The sequence below is a fragment of the Echiichthys vipera genome, assembly GCF_963691815.1.
Source record: "Echiichthys vipera genome assembly, chromosome: 18".
In the NCBI taxonomy this organism is placed as follows: domain Eukaryota; kingdom Metazoa; phylum Chordata; class Actinopteri; order Perciformes; family Trachinidae; genus Echiichthys; species Echiichthys vipera.
The window spans coordinates 24453783-24473201 of NC_139843.1; the positions used below are offsets into that span (position 1 = coordinate 24453783).

The window sequence follows — 19419 nt, forward strand, 5'->3', positions numbered from 1 at the left end:
GGGCCCTCAGGGAGTCCGTTTCTGACAGCTTGGTCAGACTTTTTCTTCAGGATCAGCAGTAATCCAGATGCTTGCTGGTGTTTATCACATAGTGCTGCCAGCGGGGGGGTATTGTGACCATGAATCATTACTGCCATAGACCTCAGGCCTGAACTCTTATCAAACATGTGAAACTTAGGGCTGTTTGGACAACGTTCTCATTTAGCAATGAATCCCCTTTATGGCGTAACATCAAAATTCGCATTTGCTGCCTTGGCAATGTAACCTGACTCCGCCAGATATATTGATTCGTATGATTCTCGTTTGCCCAGCATAACCATCTGGGAACTCTGGGAACAGGGGCGAAAATACTGGTTGCTGATTGGATAAACTATCTGTCTATCACCAACATAAGGGCCAAATCAACCAATTAGATCAACAAAGCGTATGACGTACTAACAGCATCGAGGCAAAAAGAGTTAGTGAGCAGCTAACAGAATTAGGGCCACCGCTGTCTGAAAATGTGTCTAGATCAGGTCGGATTTGCATGCATTGAGTAACACTTAAACCCGCCTCAAAACCAACATTGATTAGTTTGTTCGCTTGGCAAACGGCTCCAAATTTTCTCCTCCGCACGTTACCAGACTGATCAGCGAGTTAAGTGCATGGAGACCATCCTGATCTCACGAGGCTATTGGCAATGCAGTTTAATGAAAAACTCAACTCAACATCCGAGTTGTCCACAGTTGTTTACCCCAATCATTACATCTCGCCCCTTTCACAGGCTTTATGGCCACTCAAATAAAGCACAAACCCTTTATTCTGTAGTGAGTAGCCTGTAAATAACCGGAGTGAAAACGTGGAGATACCATGGTTCAGATGTTCATTTTCAGCAGTGCTGTAGTGTAGTACTTACAGGTGGTTGAAGAGACTGAGAGAGACTCCAAACAGCATGTGGGTGACGCCCAGGATTACAGACATCTTCATCTTGAATGAGTTGAGGAAGGTCAGCTTGTTGGTGGCAACATTCCAGATCTGCAGAGATACGACAAACCAAGGCAAAGAAGAGACTTAAAAACAACTCACAAATATATAGTTTCATTTTTAAAAAGACTCGGACAGTCAGTATGTCTTACAACAACTGGGCACTGCAGCTTTTAACACACAAACAGGAGGAAACAGTCACTTTGTTGGGGAGTCAAAATAATCTACAGTGTGTGTTCATGGTGTTGAAGCAACATGTCAACCAGTGGAACAGTGTGACTCAATGACTTGTTTTTGGTTAACAATGGAGCTCTATATCACAGAGGAAGAAGATGTGCCAGGCTTTGATACACACACAATAATACTGTTTGTACTGTAATTCTAAGCTATGAAAAAAAAAATGCTGGCTACTTATTTTTGTTGTTTTAGTGAGAGAACATGTTTTACCGGGTCGATTCCAAGTGGATAAGGCCCGTTGAACACACCAGGAACCGCTGGGTCTAGCTGCAGAACTGCATTTGTCTCGAGTATATCAAACCTAGGACAGATCAGCAGGAAATGAATGAATGTACTGAAATGGAACAGATTATATAGTGTACATGCTGCGGGATTCAGAGGGAACAGCAATACATTTTAGAACATGAATCAACCACATAGTGTTGTAATAAGCTAAGATAAAGGTATAGAACAGGTTGGGTAGATAATACCTGGTTAGATCTGACTGGTGGAAGACGGGTTCTCCATGATCATGCAAAATGTCATTTCCTGAAAATATCTGAATATGTTGGTCAGTTTTCTGTATACTGAATGTGTGACAGTTGATTGTATAAGTTCAGAATTTCCTTTTTTCCCCCTCTGTTTAGAAGCAGGGTTTTTAACCTCGGCACCAGCGGTCAGAGTGGATACCAAAAAATATGAAACAAAAGGATTCTTGACTGTAAAAAAAAACTTAGGAATATATCTATTGACACCTATTTATTCATAGGGTAGATGAGGGGTGGTCTTAACAGGACCAGCACCTGAGTGCCATGAGATAAGTTTCATGTATCACCACTTCCTCCTAGACCTTGCATGTGACATTTAATAGCTGTGTAAAGAAGTGTGCAGATTTTTAAGCCAAAAAAAATATTTTCAGGATGAAAGTATTTTTTTGGACCAAGTCTTTATTTTAGCAGCCTTGTGGGACCATCCTGATCCCTGAGCTCCACTGTATTTTACTCTCAGATCAGTCTGGTAACGTGTGGAGGAGAAAATTTGGAGAAGTTTGACCAGCGACCGAACCATTCAGTGTTTGTTTTGAGGTGGATTTAAGAGTGACAAAACGCAAAGTGAATGTTGAGTGTAAACAACATGGAGGCTTCCACAGATGACATGAGCAGCTATGGATCAAGCCGCTCACTAACTCTTTTTTCTCTGGATCCTTCTGTTGAATATGGACCGGGCTCCTGAAATTGGGCCTTTGATCCGTAAATTCACGTTACACAAAGGGAAAATATCCTTTACCCACATGTTGTTTACTTTCTGAGCTTTGCCTCAACACTGTTATACGTTTTGACGATCTGTGATTTGGCCCATATAGACAAATGGTTTATCAAATCAGCAACCAGTATTTTCACCCCTTCCCTAAAGATCTCCAAACGAGAGGTAGATATGCTGAGCAAATGAGAATCAATCCATCTGGAGGAGTCAGGTTTATATTTTAGCACTAATACTGTTGAAGTTAGAATGATGCAACCTGTATTAGATTAGAGAAGTCTCTTAGGCAATGTGAGGTATTTCATCTATGCTCATTTCAAACATCCATGCTGCTACAGAAATGGCCGACACCTAACCCCTGATGACACACATAGAGATTAGATTAGACATAGGCTAGTATAGAGTTATAGCTACACTAATTAATTAATTACATAATATAGTTGGTAAAGTTGGAAAGATTGGTATTTCTGAAGACAAATAGGGGTAAACTACTTTGTGTCAAAATTTGAGAGCTTTAACACAAAGATTCAGGGCATTATCGGTGCTGAGAAAAATTATGTTACAACCTTTCCGGGCTCCCCTACATAATGCCTCTTTGACCAACAGTGCATGCTGTATATAAGCAGTAGGTATATAAAGCAGAGGACTGTGAAGGCATTAAACGTCTTTTTTAACCACTAACACTGCTGAAAATCACAGCAAACCTCTGCAGCAGCATGAGAAGAGTCCCTACACAGAAAACAAGCACCAACAACGTAGTTAGTGAACCCAGAGTTTATTAAAAGAGTGTTTTAAAGACTTACCTACTGGCCACTGTAAAGTCCATTTAAGTGTATTACCAAAGTCAATCCCAAAGGAAGGAGCCCATTGGTGCTTTGTTTTTCTGTGTAGGGACTCTTCTCATGCTGCTGCAGAGGTTTGCTGTTATTTTGAGCAGTATTAGTGGTTAAAAAAGATGTTTTAATGCCCTTACCGTACTGCCCCGAGCTAATCAGTATCCATTAATAGTTCATACACGAACAAAAACTGTCTCAATGGCTTATTTGATGTATGTAAGTGCCGAAAAAAAACGGGATGATTTTACGCCGGAATTACACTTTAACTGGCTTGGAGCGAAGTTGGCCCTTAAGGTTACACATGTAATCCTCTAGTAAACCGAGCAGAAGCTATAGAAGTTGCTAACCGGAAATAAAACAAGTCACTTCTGTCTTATAAACAATTACGAGAGGTAAATGGAGAGAGGTCTTCTGAACTGAGAGGACAGCTCTGCATGGAGAGGCAGCTGCTGCCAAATGCATACAACATGATAACATGTTCATCAGTGAGCTTTAGAGGTGTTGGATGGTGTATTTCTTTAATTTCGACAGAACCAGGGTGGCTGTTTTCAGTCTTTATGCTAAGCTAGGCTGACAACATCCTGGCTAAAGAGAGTGATATGTATTACCTCATCTCCCTCTCAGAAAGAAAGTGAATATGCGTTTCTAAAATGTTGAATTCTTCATTTGGTATGTTTTGACAATTTTCATGGCGAATATTTCCAAAAATACCAAACTTTAGTCCAAGCAGAATCGGTGACTTACGACCAGTTGGCTCCTTTGGGGCCAAACATAGGCCTGACGCTCCATCCAGAGCCGAACATGTTCAGTGACTTGGAGAAGCAGTCGTTGTAAATGATTCCAGTGTATATGGAGAAGATCCCCATTAGCAGGATGATGTAGCGTCCAGCAAACACCATATTGAACATCTACAGACACACACAATAACGTGTGTTTTTAACATGTGGACTGTGACGTTGAACTATATTGAATTTTATATAATTACTGTATGACTTGTTTATGTCTTACTGTACCTCGTTGTCACTCTTCTGGGCGACGAGGCGACTCTCTCTGATGACCAGGTAGAGGGCAGCACAGGTCATCAGAGTTCCATGACCCATGTCACCAAACATCACGGCAAACAGGAAGGGGAAGGTAATGATGGTATATGGAGCTGTGACAGGTGACACACAGGTAGGGACCATCATACATCAAACAATCAAAACCTCTCAGATATTCAGTCATTCAAAGATCATTCAGTCTGGACTAATCTGACTGACTGCATGAAGCTGCATATGATTTGTGCTTAAACTCATGTACAAGATACAAGGTATTGAGTCAAGGGTTCTAAATTAACACCTGCCAAATGCAGGTTAAAATTAATTGTGGCGGATGTTAATAAATCCAGCCAAACTGGCTAGACGTGATGTACAATATGAGGCATTAAATGCATGATACAAGGTCATTTATTCCTGTTGCAGTACCTACATTTCCCATGAACACTGGGCAGTAATGCTACGTGATGGTGTTTTATTCGCCCATTGGTTGGGCGCAGTTTGCAGTGAAACCAGTGAGAGAAATCATGGAAGCGAACGGAGCGTCCAACAAAAGACACAAGCAGGGAGAAAAATGAAAGGAACCAAAGCAGGAAAATAGACTGAAAGAGGGGTTCAGATAAAACGAAATGACTAAAGAGGAGAGAGTTAGCTAATGTTAGTAAAGTCAAAAATTCAGATTAAACCAAACGAGTAAAGAGGAGGGAGTTAGCTAATGTTAGTAAAGTCAAAAATTCAGATTAAACTAAATTATTAAAGAGGAGGGAGTTAGCTAATGTTAGTAAAGTCAAAAGTTCAGATTAAACTAAATGACTAAAGAGGAGGGAGTTAGCTAATGTTAGTAAAGTCAAAAATTCAGATTAAACTAAATGACTAAAGAGGAGGGAGTTAGCTAATGTTAGTAAAGTCAAAAATTCAGATTAAACTAAATGACTAAAGAGGAGGGAGTTAGCTAATGTTAGTAAAGTCAAAAATTCAGATTAAACTAAATGACTAAAGAGGAGGGGGTTAGCTAATGTTAGTAAAGTCAAAAATTCAGATTAAACTAAATGACTAAAGAGGAGGGAGTTAGCTAACGTTAGTAAAGTCAAAAGTTCAGATTAAACTAAATGATTAAAGATTTCATTGGGAAAAAATGTGGCTACTGGAAATTCTGATTGTCTGGTAACTTTCTAAAGTTACCAAGCACATTGGCTGGTGATCAAAAAAGTTCATTTAAACGCTGATTGGATCTTCATATATAACAATCCATATTGCGATCATACTATAGAAATGATAGAAAATGACTGAAATGTGTAACAGAAATTGTAGAATATTGCATTTGTATTACATTTACCATCTATAACTTCTTACGTGTTTTATGTAAGAAAGGTTAGCAGAAATCCGATAATGTGTACAAGGGTCGGCTGTCGACTAAACTCCTCAGGTTCTAAATGATGATGCAGACCAACACAAACAAAAAAGTCAGTTCTCTTCAGCGCCTGTCAATCAAATTTGATACTTCCGGCAGACATGTCACATTAAAAGCTGGAAATGGAGGGATCATGCACTTGAATGCTGCTGAAACACTTTTAGGAAGTTCAATTATTTATGTTACTGTAGTTTACAGTAACAGCAATTTAAAAAAACTACAAGATGATAGCCATTCAAACTAATAGTGGATAAAAACAGTATTACTGTTGAATATTAGAAAAAAAAGACGGTTTCAAATAACAGCCTGCTTTTCACAGCAGTTGAGGTCAATAAAGGCTCAGACTCATTTTTGAAAGGACACTATTCAATTACAACAGTCACAGAAATGACCCCACTGTGTTGACAGTGTTGGGAAAGTTCATTTTCTACATGAACTAGTTCAAAGTTCCGTTCACATATTTTAAAATGAACTAGCTTGGTTCATAGTTCATAATTCAAAATTATGAACTAAGTTCACAGTTCCCAAAAATGAACTAGTTCATAGTTCTCTTTTTCAATATGTTGCTGTGAGCTTTTATTTTTCAAAATTATTGCCACAGGATAGAACATAATATAGAACGACAGACAGCAATTATTTTAACAGTTTTAACACTGAAACTATGTGTCATATTTCATCTTTATATCCAATTTTGAATCCTAATTGTATCTTTAACACTTTGATGCTGTCCATTCAGTCTACACACCAGCAGCTGCAGCTTTCACACCTACACTATATTTTCAAAACCATGAGGAAAAACTTGCTGCTGAAAAGTCTTTTTAAATGAGGAACTATAAAGAGAAAAACAGGACAGGAATCCTTAAGGTGCAAATGTTTTTCAATTTTAACAATTTTCCATTTCAGTATACACTAAAAAGGAAAAGTGGAATCCTGGTTCAACAAACAAGTTACATGAATAGTAAAACCAGGAACCAGGCTGAGGTAGGAAATTAAGGTTGAACTTGAAATTAATTTTATGAAAGCTGGGCTTTCCACTTTACTCAAAGGCTGCAGGTCTCCGTCAGTAAACTGCACCACCAGGTCGTCCAGCTGTGGCTGGAAGATGACAGTGGAGCCGCTACTGTACCTGGTTAATGGGGTTTGGGTCGAGGAACCGTCATGACTGTCTCTTGATTTTTTATCTGCTTGCACAGACGTTGAAATGCCGGGTACTTCAGTTCAATGTGCTGTTTCAGGTTTGCTGTTGATGTGACTGAAGTGCAGATTTTCTCTATGAAAGCCGGCGGGCAAAGTTCAATGCGACAACGCATTTAGGCCCAACACTGTCTGTTTTTTGCTGCTGCACTATTACAAGCTTCAGTAAGCATTCATTCAAATGTGATATTATGATGAGTAATGAATTAAAATATGGATGAATGAATTCCTGTATAACCTGGATTGATTTCCCGGTAGTTCCCGATGCCGTAGGCGTCGACAATGTTCTGGAAGCCTGACGTGAACTTGTTGGTCTTATTGAAGGTGGGTGGAGTTTGCTTGGTCTGCATCCTGTTGAGAATGGACGGCACTGTCGAGCCGCTCCTCTCCTGTCAAGGAAAGCCCTCATCAGTCACACACTGCCCATGGAGTACTATAATGTACTTTCATGGTAATGATGTATATCCACACTGATGAATGATAAAACTCTGTAATCAGCACACTCCAGCCGTAGGCCTCCAGAATAATGAGAATCATAAAACAGTTGAAAGCAGCTGTTCTACCCTGGAGCTGAGGACAAAGGGATGTGCTGAAAGTGCCCTGTAAATTCTGTATTTTGATTGGCTGTCAGTGTTTCTATCGTTCATCAAATTGCTCAGATAGACAGTTAGATATTTAAAACATTATATATATATTTGTCATTATATAATAATTGTTCTTGGTGTGGACGGCCCTTTAGACTTGCAGAGAACTTCACACAGCCTGATGCCTTGCATTCAATTCATGTCAGTGTTCAAGCCCAACTGAAATCACTACTGTATAGGATACACAGGGGTGGAAGTAACAGATCTGTAATTTTGGTTTGACTTAAAGCTGCAGTCGGCAAGTCTGGCAGTGCGCGGGCCAGTGTCTTCTCTCATCAATTAACAGCATGGAGTACACGCTACATGGAAGTAGGCTGGCTAACTCATAGATAGCAACTGCTAACGTAATTTAGCGTATGCCTAGCTTGAGGCATGTGCATGTGATATTGTGACATGCACGGGGGGTCTGTGGCTTGCTCGATAGCTGCACTCATTTCACTGAACAGTCACTTCTCGTTTCGTCACTTAAATCTGCCTCAAAACCAACATTGATTGGTTCGGTCACTTGGCAAACTTCTCCAAATTTTCTCCACCACACTTTACTAGACTGATCAGAGAGTAGAATACAATATAGCTTAGAGATCAGGATGGTCTCACAAGGCTAGTTCATTCAAGACCAGGAAGAAAACACACAGTAGACAGGCGCTGCAACAGAGCGTCTCAGACAGAGGGTGCAGCAGCCATGAGCAGCATGAGAAATGTTTTTTTTTAACATTAAAGCATGTAAACATGTTCTAGTAGAAACACAAAACACATGTATGAACCTGAAAAAGAGTAGAATAGGTCCCCTTTAACAGCACAATGCATCCTCACAAAGGCAGTTCCAATCACTAATTGATGGGCTTGTTAAGAAAGGGGAAAATCACATAATCTTTTGTAAATGAAACAGTATGACCAGCTCCAGTTTGCAGCCAGAATTGATGCCAGAAACAGCCACTCAGAGGCTGATCGAGGCTTAAATGCTGTTTCCACAGTTATGAGAAAATACAGTTTTATCATCTATCATGTAGTATCATCAGTATTTTTTTCTTACACATAAGTCAGGAGAATTCAACTTTAACACAGCTAAACACTAGCAAATGTGTTGTGGCTGTACACTGGTACATCATGAGTGTGGAGTGGAAGCTGAGCCTCAGAGAGAAGAACTTTGGGTAGAAGTAAAGTTTCTGGTATAGAAACCAGACAAAACTAATGTATAAGATCCATAATATCTAAAAAAAGATTTTGAATCGCTGCCATTGAGATGCAACGTGTAAAGGAGAAGAATGGAGAACTATGTGCTACCTCTAAAGTCTACACAACAAAAACAAGAATATGAAATACACAACCAAACCAAACAACAAACTCACCGTCCCTCTTCGCAGAGCAAACTGGATGGAGTCCAGGTCTGAGACGGGACACCACACCTCAGCAATCAGACACTTCTGGGTTACGTCGATGTTGCACAGGTTGAGTGTGTGGTAGATGGCCTTCATCTTCCTCACTTTGATGAACCACACCCGCATGGTCTTGGAGGCGGCCTGCAGCACACGCTGACGGTGGTCCTCTGTTTGGTTCAGCACCTACAGCAGCAGTGTGGAGGGATATGTTTTAGATTTGATATCCCGGCCCAGTCAACACTGGATATCTATATGGTTTGGGCAAGGGATGTCATATGGGATATTAATATCCTGAATATTGTAGGAAGAAATATCACAGAATCATGGATTTCATGATTATTATTCAGGGAAATTATTATTTGACACTATTGAAGAAAAAAGACACACTAGCATTCTTTTGGTTCTGTACATGAAACATGTCAGTCTGCTTTCTATGTAATATAGAGTGTTCAGCACGTACTCATAGAACTGGAGTTACATCCAGGTAACTATTACGTATCCCCACAAGATTGAGACAGTAAACAGCAACACGTTGTGAACTCCTCCAGCCCAGTTTGAAGTAGAAAGAAAAGCTCCACACTGCTGATTTAAGACACTTTTTTTGGCAGATATAAGGCTCGAATGTCAGTTCCCTCATTGACATTTTTACAGCTCTTGTTGGCATGACGACTCTCTCACACACTAAACAAACCAGCACACACACAGGTGTTACATGACACCAGAGATTGGTTTTCACAGGACAAAAATGCACGAATCAGGACACTTAGACTTCGACTTCTCTTTATTGATCCTTTGGGATGAAGTCCTGCAAGGAAATTGAATTTCCAGCAGTTTACAAAAACACAAGGGAGGTATAAAAAAATACAGTACAGGATAACCAATAAACTCTTAGCTAAATAAATACAGAAAGTATAAAAAAACAATAAACAGTAAACAGTAAACTCTTAGTTAAATATATATGAGGTAGATGTAAAAATACAGGTCAAATAAAATTCACGGAAAATGAAATCAGATAAGTTAAATGTAGAGGTGGTGGATAAAGTTATTGCACAAAGAAAGAAGATAAGTGTCCAGGTGTGTAAGAGTAGATTATTAATTGCAGTGAGTGGCTCCCACTCCTTCCCTTCAGTCCTCTTTATTTCCTCCTCCCCCTGAGTGAGGAGTTGTAGAGTGGGATGGCCTGAGGGACAAAGGACTTCTTTTTTTTCCTATTTTTTATCTCCTTCCAGTACTAGGAAGTGTCCTCAGCATCGTCAGGAGTAACAGTAATACTACTGCTAATAAAAGCCAGCAGTGGGTCCCAGGTTTTGTGGAATGCTTCCAAAGATCCCCTCTGTGAAAACCTAGTGGCAGAAATAAAGGAGTGCTAGTCAGCCTTCAGGTTTAGGGAGTTGAAGAATATATTTTTTGATACGGGCTGGTTTATTTTGCCAGATGAAGGCGTTAAGTTGTTGGTCTAGGTTTGTGAAGAAAGATTTGTTAAGACAAATTGGGAGGTGTTGAAAAAGGTCCCTGAAGGAGCTGGTGAAAAACACCCCCAAATACTTGAACCCCTAGTCAGCTGTTTTAAAGGGGAATATGGATTGTGGGAGTGATCTCGCCAAGTTGTTGACAAAGAATAACTCACTTTACTGAATATTCAATTCATACCCCGATAGGTATCCAAACTGATTCAAGATTGATAAAACTGGGGGAGGGAGGTTGTGGGGTTTGAAATAAATTAGAGAAGGTCATCGGCATATAAGGAGAGTTTGTGGACCAGGCCAAAACGAGTGATGCCTTCAAACTCATTCTGGTTTCTAAGCCAGATGGCTAACGGCTTGATGGCTATGTTGAACAAGGGTGAGAGCGGACAGCCCTGCCATGAACCAAACTTGAGAAGGAAACATGCTGAACGGACGCTGTTAGTGGTTACAGATGCAGAGGGGGATACATACAGAAGCTTAACCCAAGAAATAAGATTAGAATCAAAGCCAAATTTCTCCAAAATATAAAATAGGAAGCCCCACTCTACCCGGTCGAAAGCTTTCTCCGCATCCAGCGCCACTACGACCTTGGGAGTGTCCGATCTATGTAAGAATGATGTTGAGCAGCCTTCTGGTGTTGAAGAATGGGTGTCTCCCTAATGTGAAGCCTGTCTAATCTAGTGAAATTATTGATGACATCATAGTTTGGAGGCAGAGGGTAAGGACCCTAGGATGGGAGCTAATGGTGTCGAGTATGCCTTAAAGAACTCGACTGTAAAACCATCAGGACCAGGAGATTTCCTGTTCTGCATAGACTTGATCGCTTTATGCACCTCCAACAGAGAGATGGGTCTACCGAGCTCCCTAGAGATATTTATATCAATCTGAGGATACATTAAGCAGTCTAAGGGGTTGGGGGTCGCTGCAGTAATTGGGTTGCATTGTGGTGTAAAAATCGGAAATAGACTTGTTGATCATCACTGGGTCAGAAGTGTGGCTACCGTCTGGTAGTTAAATTTTAGAGATTAGTCCGGAAGCACTAGCTGATAATGCGATGTATGTCAGGGTTTGGGATTTTGGCGAATAGCCTTGTTAAAAACTGTTCATCATCCTAGGTGGGCGCATAAACTGAAACTAAGACCACTGGTGTGTTCTAGAGTGTGCCCGAAACTATTACATAGCAGCCGTCAGTATATAGGATTACATTTTTTGGCTCAAACAGGACCCTTTTATGAATGATGATGGCTGCCCCTCTAACTCTATCTGTAAATTTGGAGTGGAATAAGTGGCTCATCCACGCCCTCTTAATACGTGAGGTGACGGCTGTTTTGAGATGTATTTCCTGCAGAAACATCACATCCCCCTGAAGGTGCTGCAACTGTGTCAGGACCTTACCTATTTTAATGGCTTTGTTCATTCCCTTAGTATTCCAGTAAATCAGACGCACTCCAGTACCTATCTTTACAGCATTAGCCATAGGAACATAATAATAAGTTAGAATGACACTGCATGACCTTAAAGTAATCTGTAGTAGTGGAGGAAGAGAGTGGGGAGGAAGGGTAAAAAAAAAAAAAAAAAAAAAGGAAAAACAAGGAAGAAAAGAAAAAGGAAAAAAGGAAAAGAAGAAAAAATAAAAAAGGCCCAAACGCCCATAAAGCAGAACAAAAACAACATAAAACAAGACAGTAACAATGTGACCAATCTAAGGCCTACTCCCATATAAAAAACACATTCGGAGCTCTTCAGCTTGAACTAACCACTAAACTGAACTTCCGGGGTCTCCTCCTTAAACTAACAGTATTTGACCCCTTAAAGTCACATGAGAATAATAGTAAAGAATAAAACATAGAAATAGTATAAATAATTATGCCAGAACAGACATTAAATCAAATTAGTCAGCATGAGGGTATTTTTCTACCTCAGTTCAGATGAATAGAATGCATTTATAAAACCCTCCACCCTGAGTTAGTGTCAGGCTTCCGAAAGCCCTTTGACCAAACAGAGAACAAGAATACTTCACATAACACTGTGGCGATGGGTGATAAAAAGTTTAAATTAAATTAAATAAAGCTGTGAAAGAAATATATAATAACAAACTGAAATCCACATGCAGACGAGCTTCCAGTGCTTGGCACGAAGGCCGACCATAGACAAACTGAATTCACATAACAGTGTGAGGAGGCACAAAAACAGGATGAAGACAAGGGAATTTAAAAAACATCAGAAAACACAGGACCTCGAGTCAACATGTCCACGGTGCGTTAAAATGACCACTTAGCGAAACCTGTCAGCACCACTCACAGTTATCCAGACAACATGACAGCGTCTAGTCTGCGGTGAAATCAACAGCTCTCCCGCGGTCGTCAGGGCTCCTCTGTGCGGATGGATGTTATGAAGGCTTTCGCCTCTGTGACCGTGGAGAGCCTTTTCCTGCCTCTGTCCTTCATCATGATGATCAGCCTCGCGGGGAACAGCAGCGCGGGTATGAAGCCCAGGTTGTAAAGCTCCGACATTACCTCTCTGTATTTCTGGCGCTGCTCCACCACCTCCGGAGCGTAGTCCTTGTATAGCAATGGGAGACCCTCTGTATTGTAGCTGGCCTCTCCTGGCGCGGGCTTTGCGTATGATTTTCTCTGCACCTGGTACCTGTGCAGCCTGATGATTACAACTCTATCCCGGCCTCGGTTTCTCAGCTAGTTTGCAGTGAGCCGTGTCACACTCCGGCGCTGTTTCCAGGAAGCCTTCCCCGAAAACCTCCATGAGCAGCTCTGCAAAGAAGGCTGTGGGCCGCGGACCTTCAACAGATTCTGGTAATCCAATCACTCTGATGTTATGGCACCGGCTCCGCGACTCCAGGTTGCTGACTTTAGCCAGCAGCTTAGCATTGCTCTCTGTAAGCGCGGCACAGCAGGCCTCCAGCGTTAAAAAATGCTCGTCCTGTAAGTTTGCATTAACCTCGAGGGAGCCTATCTTCTGAGAGTGCTCGGACACTGTGGCATGGACATAGTCCAGGTTTGCTTCGAGTGTTGAAATGAAGGCTTTGAACTCTGCGGAGAGGGCTTTGATCTCTGTGGAGAGGGCTGCACGGTGATGCTCCTTGAGGTTAGTAATGGCCACCATGCTAATCTCGCCACCTGCCTCCTCTGCGAGGCTAGCCTTCGCTCCCTGGTCTTTTACAGGCTGTCTGGTCGAATGTGTCGGCATATTTAGGTGGTGTATCCGTTAAACGAGACGAGTATTACTATTGTTGTGACTTTCGGGGTCCTGAAATGTCAAAATTATCAAAAGTCTACTCCATTTCAGGCAAACCGGAAGTCCCACAAAGGAGTTTTTGAACCTGTTGGTCCTACACTTGGGCAGGAGCAGCCTTCCACTAAACAGGCTCCTCTGGTTGCTGATATTGTCATGGTTTTGTGATATTAACTCGAAACTTATTGATCTGACTGTACTGGCTCACAGACCCAGGTCAGGTTTGCACACAATTAGTTTGTATTATGTAAATCTGAGTCAAATGCTCTATTGTAGTAGAGTGATACATTTGGCAGGCTGACATGAGAACAGAGCTCTCAAGCAGAACCAGGCCTTCTTTCCAGGCTTAATAAGGAAAAAACCTTAGTGAACCACAACACCATGACACAGGGCAAATGTCTTTCACTGATAAGAACTAATGCACAGGAAAACAGCCATCTACACTGTGAGGGCTTTTGTAATTTGATTGGAAATACATTTTCCCAATGGAAAACTCAGCAATTGAACACATCCTGTTGTGCAAACTTTCAGATTATTTTTTTGTTTAGTGAGCAGCAGTGTAACAAACAGTACAAAGACCTTGAAAAAAAATAGTCAATTACAAAAAGAGGAGCCCTGTGTGACGGCCAAGCCCCCACCACAGCGACTTCCTGGTTGATCCAATAAGGAAGTGCCAAAAACTGCAGTTCTCTGAGTGTTTACTGGTTTCTCATTGACCCCCATGTTAAACAGACTGTCTAAGGTCTGGTACAAAAAAACATTCTAGCATGTTAAGGTCATATCTCCATGAGACACAGAGGGGGTTAATTGTTTTGTACCAGGCTAGTTTTTATTTTATTGGAGGTTAAAGTTTATTAATAATTAGGGGCATGGCCTCCTGAGTGACAGCTAGCCTCTGGCCCTCACTTCTGGATGGGTTCAAACAGGCTCAAATAGACTCTGGTCTCCTGTAGCTACTGGGCCGGGTCTGACCAACCTGGCAACCCGACTGCTGGAGTTATTTTTTGTTGTTGCGACTTCAATCTTGAGACACTAGATGCCGGTGTTCTGCTCATAATCAACCTTAAATCTTTTTTGGTTTATTTAATGTGTGACTAATGCTAGTGATGGGATGTAAAGATCTATTGTAATGACAGACATACCATCTGTAGGTCGTCAATGCGGCTGTTGACTCCAGCGAGCATCTCCTTCCTCTCCTGTGGGGTCTCTGGACACGGGTAGAGTGAGGCACGGAACCTGGAAAGATATACCCACCAACAGAGTCAACTCAAAGCACCTAACACACACAGAGTGTTTCTGTCAGGTTTCCTTCTGTCATACTGATGCAAAAATACAAATGTGTGCCATTCTTGCATGGTAGGGTTGAAGCAGGGAGAGGATATTTTGACCATGGTCTATTTTTTAGACCATTTCTGTAAGGTAAACACCAATGTCTTTCAAGCTCCACACTTTTAGTTTGTACCTCAGACTGTATGTTATAAAAATGTAGTCTCCGATCCCTGTCAGGGCGCATTCACAATGTCCATCCGTACCGTGCCCAAGCGCGTTTCACGGCTTAAGTCTAGTTCGTTTGACCAGTGTGAGTGCAGACCACGTTTGTATGAGCATGAGCGTGCGCACGTGTACGAGCACAAGGCCTACGGCAGTTCTGAGGTCATTTTCTGTGCGCCTGTTGCGACATAGAAAAAAAGAAGGAGGGACCATGCACGGACATTTAAAACAATGGCGGTGAAAGGTTCACGTTGGTGTGATGCGGAGGTGGAGTGTTCTTTCAGAGCCTCCATCTTGTCATGTACACTATGTGTGTTGACTTTTTGACTCTTTTGTAAACTTTATTGACACACATTTACCTCTCCACTTTTGTTCCGTCCCCTATATGTTCCCCTCTTAAATCCATACACATACATGTTCCTGTTACACTTCTGCCCTTACTACAAGCCTGAGTTCCAGATTTCAGTGTAAAAGTGAACGCAGCATAACCGGCAGTGACAAGCTCCACCAGCAGACCAACAGCTGTCAGCAGTGTCACTAACATGGAGGTTTATTTCCATCTAGAGAGGGAATGTCTCCACATACACACAGATGTGAATACTCAGCAAAGAGGCAACAAGTGCTTTCATTAGTGGGTCATATGATCAATCACCATTGTTTTAACTCACTCTGGGATAGATGGGAACTTAAAAGACAGTTAACTAGATGAAAATCTTACAGAGAACAACTGTAATCGTGTCATTTAAGTTTATATCTAAACATACATAAAAGGGCACCTGCCTAAGCCAAACCTTCTGTCCATAAACTGTGGCATATGTACTGAAAATGTATCATTTAGGCTGAAAGCAATATTCATCTTAGATCTATTTTAGGCATCTTCTTCTGTAACACCTACCCCTCACAGATCTTCTTCACCCTGTTCTTCAGCTGGTCACCTTGGAAGAAGATAATGAACACTGATTTGTGGACTTGGTCCCCCTGTTGGAAAGAGGAGAAGGGTTTAGAAAACCTACACTCAGTTACACATTTCACGGATGAGTTGTGTATCTGTTTCAAATATGTTCTTATGCCAGTAAGCATATATCATAAATGGGTATGACTGATTCGTATGTACTTCTTTGTACTTTTTGTTCTTAACATGTCTCATTACTAGTCTCTGTGATTGTATGTTGTGTGCTGACCGTGGCGGGGTCCTCCAGAGGGTCCTCAATCTCTGCCTTCCTTAAGAAGACGTTACCACGACACACTCTCCACAGCATCCTCTCAAAGGTAGGAATCCTCTCTCTGCTGATCACTCCAGCCACAAACCTGCAGAGAAAAACGTATAAGTGACAGAGCAGATAACGCAAAGGACACAGTCAGCCTTTTGACTGACACAAAGAACTTGTTGTTAAAAAGGCTGATATATAAATGTCTATGGCCATTTGTAATGTTTATTACCTGACATTAATCATCCTAGGTCAGCAGTCAAGCAAACTAGCTTACTTTGACAGCTTCCTGCTACTATGAAAACCCTACACAGCGGATACGAATATAAAAACGACATGTTCTTGGAGCTCAGTTCGATCATAAAACCTCTTTGTATTGTGCACAAGGACACAAATGCACATATGGGGATGCATTTTTTTGTACCAGGCTATTTTTTATTTTTTATTAGAGTTTAAAGTTTATGAATAATTAGGGGCGTGGTCTATTGAGTGACAGTTAGCCTCTGGCCCTCACTTCTCCTCGGAGGCTAGTTGTCAGGATTAGCATCATTAGCATGCTAACTCCATCATCTCGACCTGGGCTGTGGTCATTTGTGTGGTTGTGTGACAAGAGGGTTTGCTCTTCGATCAACTGAACCATAACACAACGTGCTAGCTCTGTTATGCTAATTAAATAGCCGCACTTGCATGACTTGCAGTACAGCCTGCTATCTATGACACATACACTAGATGCTAATCTGGAGCAGTGGGAGGTTTCTGGCGGTGAGGGTCAGTGTTTTATAGTCTATGAGCATGAGCGTGTTGAATATGAGTTTAAAACAAAGATCATAAACGCTGCTAAAAAATCTTGTTCCTGTTACAAAATTGAAAAGAAATCCCCACATTGGACGTATCTCCCTCCCCCCAACATCACATCAATGCCCTTTTTTGGTCACAGGAAATGGGGAGGAGCCAAAGTCTGACAAGATGGAGACTCCCGTAGGCGAGGACGATTGGATTAAGTTGAGAGAACGGGCCTCAGCGTAGAGGCTACGTCCATTTTTTATACAGTCTATGTGCTTTACCCCAGTCTGAGCGGGGCCCCGCGGCCCCCCTCACTGCCCTCCATTAGGGCTGATGACTCCTCCAGCAGGTTTGGATCCTCCATCTATAATAGACATAAGGAAGACCTCTGTTACTTTATTTACAGAAGCACATCATTCACACTTCTGGGTGGGTGGTATGTGAATTAAACAAACCTCATCAAAGAACTGCTGTGTTCGACGAAGGATGTGTTTGAGCTCTGTCAACTCCAGGAAGTTCTTCTTCAGGGCTTCCTGGTTGGTGTTGATCTCCTTCAGTTCGTTCTCCAGTTTCTCAAAGGTAGCCTGCCAGTCACAATCAACAGTATGACGTCAGAATACACACTGTGCTGCAAGGATACACCCCGACTGCTACGTTTTCATTCTAAAACAGAGTTTTAAAACCACAACAACCTCCGTAAACACAAGCATTTTAGCTCTGTATCAGAATAATCTCTGTCCATAAGAACACGCCCAAAAACACATCTCATGTGACAAATCACGTACTCTGGACAGCAACGGTGATAAGTTAGAGCAGAGATTCATTTGTTCAGACTGAAGATGAGGTGAAACTGTTCCTGACAGTAGTTGTGTTCAAAATCGTGATGAGTGTACATACAATGTGCACTACATTGTACTCCTGCATACCATAATGCAATGCGGTCATGTTTTACCAGAGGAGAAGAAGAAGCAGAAGAAGTGCTAATGGTAGCCAGGTATCTGAGAGCTAACTGCAGTTACGAACAACCGTTACTCACAAGCTTACTACTAACCGTGGGTTATGACAGCTCGCAATCAGGACATACAATCAATGGTAACAAAACCACACTTTTACACCATCGAAATTTCAACAATTTATTTGGGATTTAATATTAAAATTAACATCAACATCAATAGAACCTTTCACCGTCCACCTTAGAGCAGGTTTGCATCATAAACAGACTGTAAAATAGGTTTACAGCTTTTGTTTATTTACATGATGCTGAACACTTCCGTCACACATATATCCGGTGCTTCTACTGACGCAACGGTTTCTTCAAAAATTCCAGTGTAGTCCCTATATAGTGCAATATTTAATAAAAACTATATAGGGAATTGTGACTGAGTGAATGAGGGAATGATTTCGAACAAAGCTAGTAACACATGAGTACAAGTGTCAAAATTCCTCTCTTTCCTTTGTTCCTGTGTTTTGTCTCCCTCTGTCTGTGTTTCCCTGTATTTGTCTCCTCTCTCTGTGTTTGTCTGTTGGGAGCTGGAGGTGTGGATTTCCGGGCAAGCCAGTATATTAAGCCGGACTTGAGACTCATTCGTCGCCAGATCGTTGCATCAGCAGAGCGGTATCGTGTTGGGATCCTTGGCTTCCCATGTACCCAGTTATTTCTGCTCTTATCTGTGAATCTTTGCGTAATTACTTCTGTGCTCTTTTGCTTCAGTCACCCGTGATCCTGTCTACCTGTCTGCCTACCACCCGCTTCTGTTCTCCCTGTGATCATCTCGCCATTGCCTTCATAAACTTCATGTATATCCATGCAATATTTATTTCTTTGCACTCTATTTGTTTATAAATAGAAACACTTTCTACAGTGTGTATACACATACTTGGCCAATAAAGACATACAACCCAGCTTTGAATTTAAATCACATCTGTCAGCTCGCACTTATTCTCCTAAATCGAAACCACTGAAGACCTTTTAAAAATGTAAGCCTTATCTGGAGACTGTGTAGCACTGTAGCTCTCTTTCTTTGGCTGTTCTCTTTCACAGTCCTGACTAGGGCCATAGAAGCAGAGTCCCTCAGAAGAGGAACATCACTTGTTCTAACACAGAGCCCCAAGAGGAGAACTTGGACTGTGGATTATAACTGTCTACCATGCATTTGTTTTCTACCTTTCTACCAAGTCATCAGCATACATGAGTAAACTCAAAGCAATATAACACAATCAATAAATATTTATCACTAGTGATCCCCTGTCTTGACTAAATCTGACCGATGATGAGTGGTGATTAC

General features: G+C 41.5%; 1 protein-coding gene across 10 annotated transcripts in view; it reads right to left on the minus strand.

The window, feature by feature from the left end:
• atp6v0a1b (ATPase H+ transporting V0 subunit a1b) overlaps window positions 1-19419 on the minus strand; it is a 43557-nt gene that overhangs the window by 22385 nt on the left and 1753 nt on the right. For 6 of the 10 annotated variants that reach the window (XM_083932970.1, XM_083932969.1, XM_083932967.1 and 3 more), the window contains exons 4-14: window positions 17590-17718; window positions 17416-17498; window positions 16325-16451; window positions 16039-16121; window positions 14795-14888; window positions 8908-9120; window positions 7153-7303; window positions 4289-4428; window positions 4020-4183; window positions 1411-1501; window positions 896-1014 (exon numbers count right to left, since the gene is read on the minus strand). In XM_083932970.1, the coding sequence (XP_083789096.1) occupies window positions 896-1014; window positions 1411-1501; window positions 4020-4183; window positions 4289-4428; window positions 7153-7303; window positions 8908-9120; window positions 14795-14888; window positions 16039-16121; window positions 16325-16451; window positions 17416-17498; window positions 17590-17718 (1394 nt within the window). The remainder of the gene's footprint in view (window positions 1-895; window positions 1015-1410; window positions 1502-4019; window positions 4184-4288; window positions 4429-7152; window positions 7304-8907; window positions 9121-14794; window positions 14889-16038; window positions 16122-16324; window positions 16452-17415; window positions 17499-17589; window positions 17719-19419) is intronic. The other 4 variants (XM_083932972.1, XM_083932971.1, XM_083932965.1 and 1 more) reach the window with 3 other exon arrangements.